The 21,017-nt window shown below is 40.6% G+C and overlaps 1 protein-coding gene and 1 pseudogene across 4 annotated transcripts in view; one reads left to right on the top strand and one right to left on the bottom strand.

Annotated features, from left to right (window-relative positions):
- Window positions 1–228: 228 nt before the first annotated feature.
- The window catches only part of RBKS (ribokinase), a 92,999-nt gene continuing 72,210 nt past the window's right edge, over window positions 229–21,017 (bottom strand). For 3 of the 4 annotated variants that reach the window (XM_014781492.2, XM_004418196.3, XM_087436977.1), the window contains one exon: window positions 229–1,822. In XM_014781492.2, the coding sequence (XP_014636978.1) occupies window positions 1,649–1,822 (174 nt within the window). In that variant the 3' untranslated portion in view covers window positions 229–1,648. Of the gene's footprint in view, window positions 1,823–19,366; window positions 19,679–21,017 lie in introns of those variants that run through there. The other variant, XM_087436976.1, reaches the window with a different exon arrangement.
- Window positions 9,100–10,244, top strand: LOC106800188 (tubulin alpha-1A chain-like; annotated as a pseudogene).

Below are 21,017 nucleotides of genomic sequence, written 5' to 3'. Positions count from 1 at the left end.
GTTTTCCCCTACTATTTGAAATAAAAAAACCAAGTACTTACTAAAAAATACCATTGTTTCATATAAGAGAAATTTTTCCATAATGAGACTTGTGCAATAGTTTCCAGTTTGCTCCTCCTTGTGCTTCATAGAAAAGGCAGAGTCACACTCCAGTGTGATCTTGAAAAAACTTCCGTGTAATAACAGAGATGGCAAGGGTCAACAGGAAAAAGAAGGGAGCCAGCCTCGTAACAAAAGAAACCATGAGCACTTTTATTTTTGTTTCTTGCTTATATAATTAGGAAAAATGCCATTGGTCCATATTCTCAAACTCAGGTCACCAAAGCAGTATTTAGGATTTTCTAGGAATGCTTTGGACTCCTTTATCTCCTAGATTTTTTTTTTTTTTTTAAATAAGAGGAGCTATAGTGCATTTCCATAAAGCCTCGGGCTTCTGGGGCATGGCAGTACCAAATAGCTAACTAGCTTGGAAATTCCACTGATAATCCCTAATGTTCAGGTAAGGACTCCTGCTCTACCCAGATCTATATACTTTCTCACTCAAGCTATTGTTTCCCACAGATTTTCAAAATTGCTCAGTTTTCTCCTTATCAAATTTCTGCCTGAAGGTAAGAAGGATCAGCTTAGATTTTGTGCCCTGCTGGTTCATGTCCTGACCCATTTAAAGCATTTATATGGGAGAATGATAGAGGGCCCACCATGGCCACAAGCATTAAGCAAGCAATGCTTTTCCGAAATAACAGGTGTTCCCTCCCCATGGCTCAATGTGTCTCCGGAGGAAATGCAAGAGCAGCTCTCTGGAAATGGAATTAGATGTAGACAGTTGTTGAGACTTAGAGGCTTGTGGCATTATAGTCAGTCAGCTATTTTCTGGTGTCTTTTGTTAAAGCTCTGGTTCAAAGCAATAATAAGTGAGATCTTGGCTATTTTTAGGCTGAAACTATACACAATGGTCTTGGGTTATAAGAAAAATCCTTCACTTGATCCTAGCTAAGCCAAGCCTGATGTAAAGGGTCTGTGACATGCATGAACCATCTTTAAAAAAATAAAAATTAAAATCTGGCTTAACAAATGACTTGTCTATTCAGCACATGGGCTGAATGTGGCCCACAGGTGGTGTTTACATTTTTAAACAAATCAGTTGCTGATACTTAAACACTGAAAAATTTCAATAAACATCGAAACTTCTGGCTTCTCTTGCAAAACCAGAGGCTTTGATGTCACTAAGCTAAAGCTGGATATCAGCCGCCTCTCTTAGGAGCCGCTTGAGTGGTCCAATTCATGTGTCCCCTTCCCTTATTTAACATTCTCTGTTCGGACTCTAGACACTTGTCCACAGCGCCTGTTCTGTGGTGTACATAGAAAATTCGTGATCTGTTGGCAATAGTTTGCTGGTTCGTAAATTGTGGTAATGTTTATCCAGATCCTGGTCAGGGAATCCTTAATTCTGGTTGGCTCTTGAAAATGCATGAAAAGCAAAGAAGTCATCATTATAAAAAAATGAAAGCTTGAGGTTGACTTAGTAAATGAACATAATATTTGCAAAGAAAGAAGAGGACATTTTACAGTAAGATGCTAGCTAAGAGTGGCCACCCCCCCTCCAGGTACATTTTATTTCCAGGTATATTTATTTTCGGGTTAATAGCAATCAAAACAGATCAAATGGCAGGTCTTTTTTGTATGGATAAGATGACTGTGTCCCTGCAGCCTGGACACTGACTGCTGCAATGAAATTGGATCTCTTGAGCATTTCTTCCAAGGACAGATTTGGGTAGTAAGCCAGGTAGAAGGCCAAAGCTCCCACAAAACTGTCACCAGCACCCTGTAATTAAAAGCACAGTTGTGGAGATTAAGCATGTAGTCATCTGTTGCCCAAACTTTTTAAAAAATATTTAGAAACACTATTTTAGGATAGTTTTAGATTTACAGCAAAGGTAAAAGGATAGTACAGCGAGTTTCCATATACCCCACACCCAGTTCTGTTAACATCTCACATTCCTGTGGTCATTTGTCACAACTAATGAAATAATATTGATATATTATTAACTGGGCTCCATACTTTATTTGAATTTTACTAGTTTTGCTTAATGTTCTTTTTCTTTCCCAAGATCTCATCCAGGATACCATATTACATTTAGTTGCCATGTCTCCTTGGACTCCTGTAGACTCTGACAGTTTCTTAAGACATTTTTTGTTTCTGATGAACTTGATGGGTTTAAGGAGGACTGGTCAGGTATTTTGTAGAATGTACCTCAATTGGGATATGTCTGTTTTCCTCATGGTTAGGCTGTGGTTATGGTTTTTGGGATGAAGACCATAGAGGTGAAGTGTCATACTCTTATTCATTATATCAAGGTTACACACTATCAACATGACAGCACTGATGATGTTAATCTCTATCACTCGGCTAAGGTAGTCTTTGCCAGGTTTCTCCACTGTCAAGTTACTCTCCTCCCTCTTTTCTTACTGTATTCTTTGGAAGCAAATCACTAAGTGTAGTCTACAATTAAGGAGTTGAGTGGAGTACCTACATAAATTATTTGGAATTCTTCTCTGTTGGAGATTTGTCTGTTCCCCCCTGCCCCATTTGGTTCTTCAATTATTTATATCCGTATGAACTCATGGATATTTATTTTATTCTTTGGGCCATAATCCAATACTACATTATTTATTTTGTTGCTCAAATTTTCCAGCTTTGGCCATTGGGAGCTCTTTCATTTGGCTTCTGTGTCCCTTTGACATACTCCCAATCATTTTGTTTTTTGAGCACTTTCTTTCTAACATTATAAGATGCTCCAGGCCCATTTTTTATATTCTCTGCCCTAGCCCTAGAATTAGCCATTTCTCTATTAAAAATGCGTGCAGAGGGGCCAGCCTGGTGGCGTAGCAGCTAAGTTCACACGTTCTGCTTCAGCAGCCAGGGGTTCGCGGGTTTGGATCCTGGGCGTGGACCTACTTACAGCTCATCCAGCCAAGCTGAGGCAGCGTCCCACATAGAAGAGCTACACCTCTACAACTATGATATACAACTACGTATGGGGGCTTTGGGGAGAAAAAAGAAAAAGAGGAAGATTGGCAACAGATGTTAGCGCAGGGCCAATCTTCTTCAAAAGAAAATGTGCTTTAAAAAAAAATGCATGCAGAAAGTGGTGAGAGCTATTTAGATGTTATTTTCAAACTAAATACAGGGACAAAAAAGGTTTCTCTCCATTTTCTCTGAAGCTCTCAAGGTCCGAGTTGGTGAAGGCCATGTAGGGACCCGTAGAAATAGAGAACAATAAAGAAAGTCTGTTGACCTCTGCCTTCAGGCAGGGCAATACCTAGTCATGTGTTCATCTAACAAATGTATTTAAAATAATTTAAATGTGGTTACACAATCTTACTTGAAAAATCATTCTGGTATTTAACAACTTTCAGCGTCATTTTCCAGTTTTTCCCGGTTTGCTCATTCCTTAGACCCAAGAGCTTTCATAACAAATCTTGAGGCTATACTTCAGCCTTTATAAAGGGCATTGGCATGCAAGATTGCTTCAGTTGAAATTAAAGTATTTAATGAGCCATGTGCCTAGCACAGTGATGAGTACAAGAAAAAGGACTAAAATCTATTGTGGATTAAATGCTAAATAATGTGGCAGAGTTTATAAATGCTGTTGGATTTTAAGAAAGGGTTTGAAGAAAGCTTCCCTGAAAAGGGAGTCCTCACAGAATGAGACAGATTTATAGAGAGAAGGAAAGCCTCAAAGAACAAAGACACAGGAGGAGGAAGGAACAGAGTGAGCTCATGGGACAGTGAATGGCTTTAAGGAGAATGATATTTCCCCTTGTTTACACAGATAAAGCCGTCAAAATATTAAACTTGCCAAGGAGTCATAGTAACGCAGGTGTGAATTCAACACTTTCCTTCCTCCCATAAATGTTTTCTGAGTGCCTAAAATGTGTCAGGCACTATGCTAGGTGCTTTGCAATTGTTTATCAGTCTTTCCTGACAGAAACAATGGAAAAAGAGACAGACGTGGTTCCTGCCTTCCCTCAGTTTACAGCATAGCAAGGCAACAAGAGAAAGGTCTGAAACCAGAGACATTATGAGCTGGGTGGAGGGTGTATTACGAAAACATGGAAAATGCCACAAGATATGAAGAGTTATGGCAAACTCTAAGATTCCAAGTCTTGATTCCTACTTACATCTTATACAAAATTAAATTCCATGTAGATTTAAGCCATGAATGTAAAACATAAAACAGTAACATAATAAAATGAAAATTTAGATGAATATTTGTATAATCCCAAGCAAGTCAGTAAACCCAAAAGCCATAATGAAAAAAGAACAGATTTTAATTTTATAAAAATTTTTTAAAATTATATGTAAAAAGACACTGTAAGTAAAGCCAAATTAAAAAGCACAGATTTCAGGGCCGGCCCCGTGGCTTAGCGGTTAAGTGTGCGTGCTCTGCTGCTGGCGGCCCGGGTTCAGATCCTGGGTGTGCACCGACGCACCGCTTCTCCGGCCATGCTGAGGCCGCGTCCCACATACAGCAACTAGAAGGATGTGCAGCTATGACATACAACTATCTACTGGGACTTTGGGGGAAAAAATAAATAAATAAAAATTTAAAAAGCACAGATTTGGTGAAAATTCTTGCAATACATATGACATATTCCTAATAGTCAAAGAACACCTTCAAATTGCTAAGAAAAAGGCAAATCCAGGATAAAAATGGACATAAGATATATGTCTGCAATTTCAGAAAAATAAATGTAAATGGTCAATAAACAATAAACATATGAAAAGATGCTCAATTTCAGCAAAGAAAATGCAAATTAAAATAACATTAGGAATGTGGAAGAGTAATGCAGTATTTGTTAAAATAAAAGATGTGTATGTCCTTTGACTCAGCAATCCTGTGTCTGGAAATCTCGTATGGAAGTAAAAGCTCCTATAAGATGGGGATATGTAAAGATGCTTACAGCTGCATTGTTTCCAAAGGCAAAAAACTGGAAAAAACGTGATTGTCTAGGAAATAGGAGAATCGATGAATAAACTTTGGTACATTCTTACCATGGAAAAGTATGCAGCTATTAATAAGAAAAAGTTAGAACTCTATGCACATACCTAAAGAAATGTCAATTAGTTAAGCCAAAAAAGGAGTTTCAGCGTCAGGATCCCATTTTGGGGGGAAAAAACAGAAGAGAGAAAAAACAAAAACACCTATGTATATGAGTATATGTATATTTTCTTTTTTAAGAATACAGAGAAAAATGAGGAAGGATATGTACCAAATTGTTAATATTTCATTCTCTTATTTGCAAGGAATGGGGGCAATATTTTTTTTCTTTATGTGCTTTTACGTTATTGTTTAAGCTTATTATTTAAGCTTATTGTTATAAGCTTTTAATATTTTTCAAAAAATTTAAGAGACTAAAAATATTTCATGAATAGGTAAGCCACGCTCCTGTGCCTCTCTCACCTTTGACTTGCAGTCTGACCAGAGCAAAGGCAAAGGGCTGAAGGCAAACATTCTTGCATCACTGACAGAAATCAATTTTATATACTCCTGTTGGCTAGTGGGTATTTGGCTGCAGACAAGATTTTTAAGAAAGTTTAAAAAGCATTATACCTATGTCTGAAAAGACTCTATGGAAATCACTTAGATTGCTTCCCATGGTAGCCAAAGCCAGGGAAGCACAGTGCTTGTTAGAACTGTGTGTGTTGGAAGCACTAGTTAGGCAACGATGATTTCACAACTTGGTTTCCCTTCATTCTTAGTGCTATAACACTGTGTTGGTAGAGACAGCAAAGGTTAGTCTTTCCTGTATTAAAAATAGGGAGTTTCCTCACAAAGAAAACTCTAAACTAGATGGCTTCACTGGTAAATTCTAGCAAATGTTTAAATAAGAAATAATATTAATTCTACCCAAATTCTTTCAGAAAATAGAAGAGTCAAGGGAACACTTACAAATCATTTTGTAAGGCCAGCATTACTGTGATACCAAAACCAGACAATGACATTACAAGAAAAAAAAAAAAAACCAAAAAAACAGATCAATATCCCTCATGAATGTAGATGCAAAAATCTGAAAAAATTTTAGCAAATTGAATAATAAGAAATTCAGCAAAAAATAAAAATAAAATATTTTATAATAAAAATTCAGCAAATTTGGAATAGAAGGTATAACTTGATCTTGATAAAGAGCATTTATGAAAAATCTACAGTTAACATCATACTTAATGAGAAAGACTGAATGCTTTTCCCCTAGTATTGGGAACAAATCAAGGATGTCTGTTCTTACTACTTCTATTCAACATCATACTGTATTGCCTAGCCAGTGCAATAAAACAAGAAAAAGAAAGAAAAGGCATACAGATTTGAAAGGAAGAAGTAAAACTCTTTTTCTTTGCAGATGGCATAATCACCTACGTAGGAAATCCTAAGAAATCAGCATAAAAGCTAGTAGAAATAGTAGGTTTAGCAAAGTAACAGGATGTAAGGTCAATATAAAAAAATCTATTGTATTTCTATATACTAGCAATGAACAATATGAAATTTAAATGATCAAAACAGTACCATTTACAATAGGATCAAAAACAGGAAGTATTTAGGGTTAAATTTAACTGAATATGTAGGGTTAAATTTAACTTACTATAGAAAGAAAAAGAAATTAAAGAAAACTTTCATAAATAGCGAGATAAACCATGTTGATGAATTGGAAAAATCAATATTGTTAAGATGTCAATTCTCCCTAAACTGATCTATAGATTCAGTGCAATTCCAATAAAAATCCCAGCTGGCAATTTTTAGAAATTGGTAAACTGGTTCTAAAATTTGTATGGAAATACAAAGGACCTAGAATAGACAAAACAATTTTGAAAAAGAACAAAGTTAGAGGATGTAAACTATCTGACTTCAAGACTTACCATGAATTACAGTAATCAGACAGTGAGATATTGATGTAAGAGTTGACATGTAGATCACTTGAACAGAAAAGAGAGTCCAGAAATAGACCCACAGATATACGGTCAATTTATTTTTAACAAGGTAATTCAATGGAGGAAAGGATAGTCTTTTCAACAAATGGTGCTGGAACAAATGGATATCCATATGCAGACACATGAAACTTTACCTCACACTGTAAACAAAAATTAACTCCAAATGGGCCATAGACCTAAATATAAGAGTTAAAACAACAAAAACAGAAGAAAATACAGGAGAAAATCTTTGTAACCCTGATTAGGCAGATTTCTTAGGACACCAAAAGCAAGAAACATTTGGAAAAAAAACTGATAAATTGGACTTTATAAAAATTTAAAACCTTTGTCCTTCAAAAGAATATAAAAAGACAAGCCACACAATGGGAGAAAATATTTGCAAAACATATATCTGATAAAGGACTCTTATACCTCAATAATACAACCCAATAAGACAAAAAAAAAAAAAAAACCAACAATAAAAATGGGTAAAAGATTTGAACAGAGACTCCATCAAAGAAGATATACAGATGGCAAATGAGTATATAAAAAGATGCTCAACATCATTAGACACTAGGGCAATGCAAATTCAAAACACAATGAGATAACACTACACATACATTAGAAAGGCTAAAGGTACAAAGACTGAAAATACCAAATTTTGGAGTAGATATGGAATAACTGGAACTCTTATAGATTGTGGGAATGCAAAATGACACTTGGAAAACAGTTTGGCAGTTTCTTATAACATTCAAATACACTTATCATATAACCCAGCAGTCTACTCTTAGGTATTTATCCCAGAGAAATGAAAACATATATCCACATAAAGACCTATATGTGAATGTTTACAGCATTATTTATAATTGCTCCAATTTGGAGACAATCCAAATGTCCTTGAACTGATGAATGGGAAAATAAATTGTGGTACATCCATATAATGGAATACTGCTTAGCAACGGAAAGGAATGAACTGCTAATACAACAACACAGATAAATCTCAAAAGCATTATCCTAAGTGAAAGAAGCCAGACACAGAAGACTACATACCATATCGTATGATTTCATTTATATGAAATTCTAGAAAAGGCAAAAATGACAAAGCAAGCCAGGGGCTGGAGAATTATCAGCTGCCAAGGGGCCGCACAGGGAGCTTTCTAGGATGATAGCAAGTTTTATATTATGATTGGTGGTTAAATGACTGTATACATTTGTCAAAATTCATCAAATCACACACTTAAAATGGGTGAAATCTTATTAGGCATGAAAATTCTATCTCAATAAAGTTGATTTTTTAAAAAGGCATGGGGAGGAGGCATTGAATTATGCAGGAATGTAAGGTGTGAAAACCTTGGCAGTATTTTGTAAGTACCCTGGGCTTACTACTGATTTTCTCTCAAGTGCCTAGTTGGGATAATTATTGAGACTTACTGTGGGCCAGGCTTAATTAAGTGTATGACTGACATATTGGAACCTATTTGTCCTTATGTCGAGAGCCCTAACGCTACCTCTGTTCTTCCATGATCAGTGTTTTTCTTTCTTCTGGCAGTGTGGCTTTGAAGTCAGATAGACTTGTACCTGAACCTTGGCTTTGCCACTTACTAGCTTTATGGCATTGGGGAAATTAATATAAATTCTCTTAGTTTTCTTATAAATAAAATGGAAGTATTAACATTTCCCTCATAGGGATTTTGTGAATCTGTTATTCCCTGCTTCTCAGTATTCTTACCCAAAATCAATGAACAGAACTCTTAACACGTGTTGCTACTGCACTTACCTTTCCCCCATACTCCTTTGACCTCCTTGCTCTTCTGCATACCATGAGCACAGACTGGGCATGTTCCTTCCATCACGAGTTCTCTCCCTGCCCTTCCCTCACCCCACCTTGTTCTGCGAAGTCCCCCGTGCTCTGTGTTTAGTCTGAAAGCCACTGATTGTGCCAGTCTTCTTTACCTCCTCTTGCCTGTCTGCAAAACCCCTTTCCTTCTTTTCTTTAGAAGGCCCTACTCTCTTATGCCTTTCCAGAGTACCCCATTTTGCCACAGCTACTCAAAACACTTCAATAACCTGTGTGTTCAACCTAACAATCCCCATAAAAGGATCAGCTTGCTATTTCCTGTTTGCCTTTGTAGACAATGAGGTATAGATTAAATGTTCAAGTCCACGTGAAGAAAGAGAGCTGCTTGCTCATCCCAGGCAAGGAAGATGCTGCCAATAACTATGCCCATGGGCACTACACCATTGGCAAGGAGATCACTGACCTTGTCTTAGACCGAATTTGGAAACTGGCTGACCAGTGCACAGGTCTTCAGGGCTTCTTGGTTTTCCACAGCTTTGGTGGGGGAACTGGTTCTGGGTTCACCTCCCTGCTGATGGTACATCTCTCTGTCAATTATGGTAAGAAGTCCAAGCTGGAGTTCTCCATTTACCCAGCCCCCCAGGTTTCCACAGCTGTAGTTGAGCCCTACAACTCCATCCTCACCACCCACACCACCCTGGAGCACTCTGTGCCTTCATGGTAGACAATGGGGCCATCTATGACATCTGTCATAGAAACCTCAATACTGAGCGCCCAACCTATACTAACCTGAATAGGTTGATAGGTCAAATTGTGTCCTCCATCACTGCTTCCCTCAGATTTGATGGAACCCTGAATGTTGATCTGACAGAATTCCAGACCAACCTGGTGCCCTCTCCCCACATCCACTTCCCTCTGGCCACATATGCCCCTGTCATCTCTGCTGAGAAAGCCTATCATGAACAGCTTTCTGAAGCGGAGATCACCAGTGCTTGCTTTGAGCCAGCCAACCAGATGGTGAAATGTGACCCTCACCATGGTAAATACATGGCTTGTTGTCTGTTGTACCGTGGTGATGTGGTTCCCAAGGATGTCAGTGCTGCCATTGCCACCATCAAGACCAAGCGTACCATCCAGTTTGTGGATTGGTGCCCCACTGGCTTCAAAGTTGGCATTAATTACCAGCCTCCCACTGTGGTACCTGGTGGAGATCTGGCCCAAGTACAGTGAGCTGCATGCATGCTGAGCAATACCACAGCTATTGTTGAGGCCTGGGCTTGCCCGGACCACAAATTTGACCCGATGTATGCCAAGCATGCCTTTGTACGTGAGTGAGGACATGGAGATTTTCTGAGGCCCGTGAGGACATGGCTGCCTTTGAGAAGGATTATGAGGAGGTTGGTGGGGATTCTGTTGAAGGAGAGGGTGAGGAAGAAGGAGAGGAATACTAAAGTTAAAATGTCAGAAAGGTGCTGCTTGTACAGGGAAGCTTATTCTGTTATAAACATTGAGAAGTTGTGGTCTGATCAGTTAATTTGTATGTAGCAATGTATACTCTTAAACAATTACTGACTTTGCTTTAAAACACAATGCTTTGTTACAGACCCAAGCTGTCCATTTCTCTGATGGGTTTGAATAAAGTATTCCATCTTAAATGAAAAGAAAGAAAGAGAGCTGCTTGCAATTAAGTTGACCCATCCACAAAATGCAGAAGTAATTTATCTAAGAGATGGATTCCAAAAATAAATAATTTGTTAACGGTCACATTAAAATTTATTAAGAATCCATGGGTCTATGCTGATATTAAATAAATAAATGAATAAATAAATAATGGAGAAGGGAAAACTCTTCCTTAAAGCAGAAAGCGAACTAGTAAATAGAAAGGTTTGAGAAATCACTGCTTTGCAACCATCATAGTAATAAATTATTCAGGCAAGAATCATCAATGGATGCATTAAAACTGCTGAATGAAGGTTTGATAAGGGCAGGATATTTACAAGTCTCAAAGCATCTCCTCACAGATTACCTATTAATTACAAAAGGAAAAGGGGTAATTGTACAGGGGAGAAACCTGGTGACACCACCTTGATCAATTGATCAACATACCAATAATGAGACAAGCTAACGTCACATGCTCCCTGATGTGGGGCCTTGACAAGGACATAATGTCACTTGTGTAGTATTCCTGCCCCAAATGCATAACCTAACTTAGATCATGGAGAAGCATCAGACAAACCTAAAATGAGAAAAATTCTATAAAACAATGAGCTTGTGCTTTTCAAAAAATATCAATATCATGAAAGATAAAAAGGGTTGAGGACCTGTTTCATTTTAAAGAAGACTAAAGCAACACAACAATTAAATATGATACATACTCTTGGATTGGTTCCTGGGCAAAAAATTATAAAGAACACTATTGGGACATTATTGAGCTGTGCATATAAGATAAGATTATTTCAGTGTTAAGTTTCCTGAATTTGATAATTATATTGTAGTTTTGTTCTGTCCTTCTTCTCAGGAGATATATCCTGAAGTATTACGAGGTAAAGAGTCACAATGTCTGCAACTTACTCTCAAATGGTTCATCAAAAAAAGTATATCTATGTATTTTGAAAAGACAGCAATAAAGCAAATGTGGCAAAATGCTAATAATTGGTGAAACTATGTGAAGAGTATATGGGAGTACTGCAACTTTACTGTTTTACTCTTTTTAAATAAAAAAATCAAAAATTTTATTTAAATAAGTTTTAATAAAAGAAATTTTACTAAAGAAGTTTTAAAAATCAACATCAATCATTCTTTGTGAATTTGCAAACGAGCCAATTTCAGTCTCTGAATGATTACCCTCTTTTTCTTAATTCAATTAAGGGGACATCTACTACAAGTTGGGGTGAACTGAATTGAGAGATGCTCTTTCTTGTATTTGGGAATACCCTGTCTTGTCGAGGCAATTTCCTTTGCAACTAAGGACTAGGCAGTGACACCCAACTGAAAGTCGAGGAGACTGGGAGGAACATTTTCTGGCTGTGACAGTGATTACAGAAAAATTGAGGTCTGGATGTTAGTGGCAGCACTGTTGTGATGGCATCCAGTGCCCCATGCCAGTACCACAACTGGTCGCTTTTGTTTTTAACCAAGAACCTTGAATGAGGCAATCCCCATGTGTTAAATTCTTATGAGAGGTCAGAAATCTTGTCTAGTTCTTTCCTTGGTCACTCTCCAGAGTTATACAGTCCTTAAAAGTAGTATACGCTCAGTTAATGATTGCTGATTGGTCACCTCTCAGCTGCCCAGGTCTCCACCTTCGCACCAGAAGTGAGATGGCCGGGGCAATGGTTCCACGGTCTTCTTCACAAACAGGGCAGCAGTCAGGCCTCTGAGTCCAAACACATGAAGTAGGGAGGCTCCTGGCTCACAGGGGCCATCAGCTCAAAGACATGAAGACCAGTAAATAGTATCTTAAAAGTCACATTACATCCAACAGTGGAAAAGCATTTAACATGAAAGGGGCAGAAAAGTACTACTTAACCTTCACAGAGGAGTGGAAGGGTAAGGAAGGAAGTGAACTTTTACTGTTTGCTCTGCATCAGGAGGCAGCATAGCTGGGTACTTTATATACACACAAACAATACTAACCTCAGTTCATGTGTACAATGACTCCCCCTGACACTTGAGGGAACTGAGTCTTAGAAACGTTAAATAATTTGTTCAGGGTCACACAGCTAGTAAATGGCAGAGCTGCAGTTTGCATCCAGACCTGGTTGATTCCATGCTCTGTTGACATTACACCACATAGTAAACATTTGTGGAAGGCAGGCAGATAGGGAGGGAGGAAAGAAGGAAGGAAATCACCAAGCTAAAAAGAATCTCTCTCCCTTTTGATATCTCATAATCCTTTGCACTTCTCATAGAACACTTAAGACAGTGTACTATTTTGTACATTTGTACTGTGTATGGGCCTACAGTCTGGGACAATTTGAAAACTCTTTGGGGGCTTACACTATATCTCTGTCTCCTTCATCTCTCCCACTGCATTATCCAGCACTTTGAGCTGACGTGAGCGATTGGTCCTAGTTCCATCGTGTTCTTCTCTTTCTGTGATCTCTTCCAAGGTGGCCAGAGGACCCTCAATGAACTACATGTGACTCTCCGTTGTGTTAGTGAAATGGAGGTTAGGTTGCCACGGCCCAGAGTTACTTGATATTCTCATTGTTGAATCTATTTATACACAAGGCTTTCAAGTGCCAATAAATTACTTGGCTGTTGATTCACATCTTCAGTATAACTCTTTTTATACATTGGTATTATGATTTTTTTTTAATGGAAAGTGCTTTAAAAGTGGAAGCTGTATTATATCACTGTGATTTTCCTGGAAGTGAAATACTTTCCAATCAATCATTCTTGGAATAATGGAATGGTTCTCATTGATACAACATGACGGTTTTAACATTTACTGAAAATTATTTTTGTGCCAAAAGGGGTGAGGCATAATTCATCTTTCTTTAATAAAAATACCCATGTGGCTACTATTCACCGCCTTCTCACAATGATTTCCTCTTAAGGAAGAGCTGCTCTTACAGAATGGATGTGGCATTCTGAAATTCCTGCTCTCCTGAGGGCCTTCACACTCCTGGGTTCTGAGCAGATCTGGTCTCTGGTACCTGAGGAGGCAGTTGGAGTATCAGTGAAGAAAAAGGACAGCAAAACCTGCCCTATGGAGTACCTCAGCCTTCTAGAGGGGTGGATGGGTAGAGAAGTCCAGGCACTCTGCGAGGCTGGTGGGGTAGGGATGACACTCATGAGCAGCCCGTGAGAAGACCCCAAGAGGAGAAATCTGAGAGGTGGGGGCTCCTGAGGACAGTACCCACTACTAGGGTGTGGGGTTGGGGTGGGCAGCCTCTGCTGCTAGGACCTGAGGCAATGTTGCCCTGGGGAGGTTGGTTGCTCATTTCCTTTCTCCTCCCTTTCAGACCATCCTCTCTGTCCAACTGCCCCACTCCCTATTCCCTCCCACTGCCCCTTGCCCGCCTGAACCCCTTTACTACGACCACAGGTCACTCACTGAACTTACCAGCTCATGTCCCAGTCTCTCAGGGCTCTGCTGTCTGACAAGAGATAGGAGCACACTGATAAACCTCGCGGAGCTGGCAGTAAATGTTTGAAAGTGGCTGAAGGTGCCACCTCAGCAGAGTAAGCTACACGTTAATCCAAGTCCAAGTGGTCTATGTTAGCTCCTTTGTCTGAGGTTCTCCCAGAGTCAGGCTCTCTGCTGTGCATGTTTTTGCCTTTATTTCACAAGAACCCTGTGGAGGTAGGCATAGTGTATGGAGGGCTGCAGTGTATGGTTATGTACAGTGGCACTGCACCAGGGTACCCAGGTGAGGGGGTGACTGTGGGTCTGCAGGCCAGGCTCAGCTCACCAAGCTGTGTGCCTATTCAGAGGGGCACCTTCAAAATTCCAAAACCCTGGGGGATCCTTATTTTAAAACTGAGGAAACTAAGATTCAAGGAGGTTAAATAACTTGCCCAAGGTAAAAATAAAGGTGGTAAATGGCAGTCAAGAGTTGTACCAAGGACATCTGTGTGGAAATCCAGCAACAGAGCAGGTGGAGAAGCTATTTTGGGAGAGAGAGATTGGGCTTTTGGCTACTGCTCAAATTTTCCTATTTCCCCATGGGAAGAGCTTATGTTTTCTATAGCAATAAAGAATGACAGGGATGAGAGAGTGAAGACATGAATCTCTAATGATGCCTCTCTGTATGGGGTCCCATTTTCCTCTGTGTGCTTGGGGCAGGTGTGGGGGAAGAGTCGAGGTGCAAAGGAAGCAAAGGTTTCAGGAAAGAATACTTCAGATGAACAACCAGAGAGTCTAAACTGGGTAAGGAAGGTCAGGATGAGGTCAACAGGTCAGAAGAAAATGGAGGGAACTAAGGAAAGAGAGAACAAGTATAGGAGAAGAGGTGACAGCTGGTTGTGGTGAGAAAGTAGGATGTTAGGTTTATTCCCACAGAACTGAAGCAGTGCCAGCTACTAACCATTTAATACCTGGATTTAATACCTGGCTGGAGTGGAGGTGAAGAGTCACTGGAGGTGAGGGCATTTAGGGACTATGAGACTTGGTGATGGGTCATCTTCCTGGTACTAAAGTCATCCTATATGACGGTAGCATTGGGGTGAAGAGAAAAATGGTGACGTAGATGCCAGAGTTTTAGACAAACAGAGAATGATCAGGAAAGGAGGTCAAGGCTTTATAACTGAACTGCACGAGCCTCAAAGATGCAGGAATCTCTACAGGATGGTAGAAGAAGGATGGCTGGAAGCTGCAATGAATGGGCTTTGGGATCAGGAGCAGCTTTCACCTGAGAGGGCTGTATGGAGAGTTAAGGATGTAAAAGAGCTTACTTATGAGGAATAGGATAGCCAGAGGGCTTAGGTGGAAGGTTTAGGAAAGAGAGAAGCATTGCAAGGTTGATCAGGAAGAAGCACAGAGCAGTAAGGGACTCTCCTGGGTCCCTGTGTCTCTCTGACACTCCTTCTTCGCCTCTATCACTTCTCTGTCCTTCTTCCTCCTTTGCACCTGCTGGTATCGGTATTCCCTTGGGTTCCGTCCTTGGCCCACTGCCCTCCTCATTCCCTATAATTTCCTGGGTGTCTCAACTACTATGAAGTTATAGTTTCAACTGCTAGGAATATGATGAGTCTTAAGTCAATGTGTTTAGCCCGGACTTTCCTCTATCTTCAGATTCATATATCTAACTACCTGTGAGTCTGCTCGACCAGCCTCATGTCTCTTGCAGGCAACTCTAACTCAACATGCCCGAATTGACTCATAATTCTGCCTGACCACGGGCCTCTTCTTATCTTTTCAGTTTGTGGCACCTCCTCACTGAAAATTTGAGGGTCTTCGGGATATCTCCTTCCTATATACTTAATTAAGCACCAGTTGCCAAATTTAAATCTTAAATATTTCTCAGATCTGTCCTCTCATCTCTATCCCTACTCCCACTGTCCTACTTTATGCTCACATCACCTCTTGAGCACCACACTAACTTCCTAACTAGTCTCCCTGCCTCCAGTCTGGCCCCTTCCCATCCATACTCTACATTGCTATAAATCTGGCCACCTCACTTCCATGTCCAAAGCCCTTTGAATGTTTCTCCTCTTTCTTAGGATAACATTTTAGCTCTTTAGTATGGCACATGAGGCTCCCCAGCCCATTTTCCCAGTTTCATCTCTTGCTTCTTCCTATTCATGTATGGAACCTTGGGTCTTCATTAATGGAGTTTTCTCGGCTCAGACTCTTCCCTAGACTAACTCCTACTCATCTTTCAAGACTCAACTCAGCTATTAACTTAGTCATCATATATTCACTGACTGGCACTATATTCAAAGCACTGTGTTTTTCCTGGTTCCATGAGTCTGGGTTAGGTACCCTCCTAGATGCTCCTGCCCTCCTCCTTGGTCTTCATCACTTCCACATCTTAGACTAGCGCAATGTCCGGCTCACTGCTGAAATATGTGCTGACTGAATCAAAGACTATCAGGAGGACATGTGTTGAGTGATCAGGCGAGGAGCACACACTGTCCCAAGAATGCCCTGTAGGAAGGATGACAATGAGACAGACTTGTGAAAGCCCTAGTTTGCCAAATTCTAGTTGATAGAAAAGTGGGTGAGTTGGAAGGCATGATGGGTATTAAATGTGGTTGGGAAAAAAACCCATGTGATTAAAATCCCCAAGGTAAGAACTTGTCAGGCGGCTGCAACAGATCCCAGACAATCTTGCAAGAATGATGTCATCATGAGGCTTCAGTTGTTAGGAATCCGTACCCACGCTGGGTGATTCATCACCCAAACTGCAGAGGGACCCTAACAATTAAAGCTCTTGCATTCCTCCTCAATGTCTTAACACATTCCATCTGACAAGTAGATACCACTTTCCTTTCTTTTCAAAACCTCTCCCTACACAAAACTATTCAAAGCCTACACTGTGGACCTGAATTCCTCAGCCAGGCTTGTGGTTTCATAGGCCAGGGAAAAGGCAAATGCGAGGAAACATGACTAAATCCCAAGTCAATGCACTATTTCTTCTTCATAAAAAAGAATACTGCAAGGGGTTCAGGAAGGGCGAGAACAATGTAAACCCCCAGGGTCCCTGCTACCTTCTACCTCCATTCAGGAGCGCTGCACCAGCTGCTGAGGTGGCTCACCCTCAGGCTAGCTTGGTGGCAAGTCCTGCTTTGCTTTTGCTTCCAAGTTCTAAGAATGGGGCTTCTGCCTTGTTCTTGTTTGCAGGAGGTTGAGGCATGAACATCTGGTTGGGCCTGAGAAAGTAAAAGTCATTCTTTGTCCTTAAAGAGCTAATCATGCACTGGCAGGAGACATGGTGTCATGAACCTTGGAGAAGCAGCACAGAGGGAACAAACACACCTGGTTTTAAATCCTGCCTTCTCCCTTTTTTGATAGCTGTGTCATCTTTTAAGATGGTAAATTCATTATCTTTATACCTACAGTGAAGCCCCTCTGTACACAGCTGGGAAAAATGTTTTTCTCAACTGGGAACATGTTTTCTCAACTGGGACAACGCAGTAAATGGTTTGGAGTCAGACAGACCTGAGTTTAAGTCCTGATTTCACCACTCTGGCAAGTTACTCTCTGTGACTGTTTATCTCTGAATTGGGAACCTACCTCATAAGGCTACTGTAAATACTGAATTAGACAATGTATGTGAAAAGGCCTAGCACAGTCCCTGGAGCAGAGTGGTGTTCAACAGAGGTGGGATAGACTTGATGGTGTCATCTCAGAAGCCCCTTAATTTGCTAACGTTTTTGGAAATGAAAGCCCATGACCTAGGTCAGAAGGGGCCAGACAAGGGTTCTAAGGAATAAAGAGGGTCATGATCCTATGGATCCTAGGGCAAGGGGTTTATGCTGCGACTGGCTTTATGTTCCCGGCTCAGAGTAGAAGGATGTGGGCATCCAGGAATGCTCTTGCAGGCAGGAAGAGGCAGAAGAGACAGAAGCCAGTGTCCTGTAGCTCTTGATTACAAAGGAGGCCAGGCTCCAGAGAGTTCTAGCAGAGGTATGTGCTGAGGTCTCGGAAATCCATTCCTCTGTGGGGTACGGGAGATACTTTCTGAGACCTTTAAAGAGGTGGTGACTAGGAGATTAAAGAAATGTAAAGTGAAGTGTATAAAGGTCCCTCTAGTCAGTGCAAGACTGGGGAAACCTGGTAAATCTCATGCTTTCACCCTTTCCTTTGGGGTGAAGAGACAGAGGGGGAATAATGAGTGAGGCTTCCGGGAGAGGCCAAGAGCTGGGATGGGTGGGAGGACAGAATGGGAAGAGGGTGACCTGCTGGCAAGGAAAGCTGTGCACCTTCACCTGCACTGCTGCTTTGATGGAAGACCCCATTTTCCATCACAGCAAGCCAGCCACTGGGCAGAGGGCTGCTGCCCAGGGAGAGGAGGTGCTGGCAGAGTCTGGAGGACAGCAGGCAGGCTGAAGAGATGGTGCAGGGACAATGTGATTTTGGAGGACCTTCCTTTAGCCATGCTGGAACCTGAAGTCGGGGCCTATCTTGGTTAGTGATAGACATTGGGCCACCTGATCCGCCTTCTCCATGTGATTGACCTCACCACTCACTCAAGTGTGAGCAGAAAGAGGAAGGCCCTTCCTAGACCCTTCACTCCATCCAGGGCATGCATTCTCAACCGGGGCAATATCTCCCCCACGGGGTGAAAATTCATTCTTGCATGGAGGGGAGGGTGTTGTAGTGAAAAAAACTTAGATATTACAATGATTTGTGGCTCTCCAAAGGGCCACAGGATGTAAACAAATATATATATTTGAGGGCAATTAGGAAAAAAAAAAATTAAAATGCTCCTTGGGGTAGGTGGGTAGTGATTAATGAAAAAAGGTTTGAGGAACACCAAAGTAGGGCCTCTCATCCCAAAGAACTGCCAGTGGCGCAGTCAGGGTCTTCCAGTCTTCCAGGGCTTCTTCTGGAAGCCCTAACCAGCAATCTCAATTGCAAGGCACACTAGGCAGGTGTTGGTAGCCCCCTGCTTTCTTTCCACTAAGCCAGAAATTCCTATATCTCCCAGCCAGTTCTTCTCCTGTTTACCTCAATCTGCAGTCTCCATGCCACCAGTGAGCCATGGGCAAGCCCCAAACCTTGGAGGGAGGACTTGAACAAGGAGATTAAACTAGTGTGGCCTGGCCTATCTTCTTCCCAAGGCAGGAAAGTGCAAAGGTTTTCCCCTAGGCAGACACGACTGAGTGGCCTGTCTGATAAACATGCCATGAGATAAGATGCTGCTTACACAAGAACCTTCTTTCACAGCTCAGATCTGAATACTTCTATCTTATCAGCACATATTTACATCATAAGGATGAGATCATGTCCTTTCCAACCTCAACCTTCCAGCCTTCCCTAAACAGATCAGTTTAGGAACATCAGGATGGACAATGAGAATCTAGTTTTCTTATCATTATTGTGTAAGTGCTGCTGATTTTTATTCTAAATAAATCTGCAGGGAACACAGACAAATCATTATGACATAAACGTCCATGACTTTGTCTTCTACTATTAGCCACCTTAATTTATTACTTAATTCATTATTTAATAATTATTTCAATTATTAGGCTGAGATAGCCTGCTTTTAAAATACTCTGTGATTAAAAGAAAGAGCAGGGGCTGGCCCTGTGGCGCAAGCGGTTAAGTACGTGCGCTCTGCTGCGGCGGTCTGGGGTTCGCTGGTTCAGATCCCGGGTGCGCACCGTTGCACTGCTTGTAGAGCCATGCTGTGGCGGCGTCCCAGGTAAAGTAGAGGAAGATGGGCACGGATGTTGGCTCAGGGCCAATCTTCCTCAGCAAAAAGAGGAGGATTGGCATCAGATGTTAGCTCAGTGCTGATCTTCCTCACAAAAAAGAAAAAAAAAGAGCAAATATTTTCTGCCTTAATGTAGTTCAAATGATCATTATTTCATATTAATCAAGTATGAAACTGCATGCAGCAAAGTTTTGATGTGATTTTTATTTCTGCCTTTTAAAAAAGCACAATCTTTCCCCTGGCTCTACAATTTATTAGCTATTTGATTTTTTTTTTTAAAAAACAGCTTTATTGAGATATAATTCATGTACTATATAATACTCCCATTTAAAGTATACAATTCAATGTTCTTTAGTATATTCACAGGATTGAGCAACCATCACCACAGCCTAATTTTAGAAATTTTCATCCCCCCTAAAAGAAACCTGTACCCATAAAGTCACTCCTCATTCCTCCCCACTACCCCAGGCCTAGGAACCACTAATCTACTTTCTGTCTCTATAGATTTGTTAAATAGGCACACAATTTTGAGCAAAATCATTTCATGTTCTAATTCAATAATTAACCAATAGCTTATTATTCCATAATTTAATCATAATTAACCAATTAGATTCATACCTAATCTCTTGATTTGAGCTGGCACTTTGTGTGAAAACTGAAGTTGATGTTGGCCTAGTGGGAACTGTTCTGTGTTACTAAAACTGCATTCCCAATAAGCACTAAGGCAACAGATTTAGCTTTCTTCCTGCCCAGATATGTTCACTAAACAGTCTGTAAAGTTTTTAAGTTAAATTATAAATGCACCAGGAACTCCCTGTTTAAGAATTCCTATGCTGAAGTTGTTTGTAAAAGCTAACCCCTAAGGTAAAATCCACCCACATTCTTCTCAAGCACAGACACATTAACTGGTCTAGTTTTTAAATCTCGGTTTCTATAGATTTGATTTGCTTGAGGGATTTTCCTTTTGGTCCTCGCTGCAATGATTAATATGTGGCAATGGACACAGCTTCCTTCTTGAAAGTCATGACTCCCTTACACAGGGCCGAAATGGGTGGTTTCAGTACAGACTCTTTCACCGCTAGTGTGTCACAAGTTCGGTCATGAGAGCACCAGTGCCCACATATACAGTCCGTCCTTACCGATCATCACAAAGCTTTCCATAGAAAACAGCATATCTGAAAATGGATATATTTTTCTAGCCCCTTGTAGCCACTAATCAGGCAATGGTTTTCCTCTCTTAACACTAGATATTGGTGGGCTGAAATGGCAGAATCTGAGACACATCCACCAAGGGGGATGAATCAGTCATCATGAAGACAAAAAGGTGGATCTGGCCAAGAAAATGATAAATACAGTATAGGCCTTTTCCCAACTCTTTGCCCTGACAAAATGCTCAGACTACCAGAATTCTATCTGCAGAATG

Source organism: Ceratotherium simum, chromosome 11 (genome assembly GCF_057802395.1).
Source record: "Ceratotherium simum simum isolate JZ-2026a chromosome 11, ASM5780239v1, whole genome shotgun sequence".
Lineage (NCBI taxonomy): Eukaryota > Metazoa > Chordata > Mammalia > Perissodactyla > Rhinocerotidae > Ceratotherium > Ceratotherium simum.
This window is presented reverse-complemented; position numbering and strand designations above follow the sequence as displayed.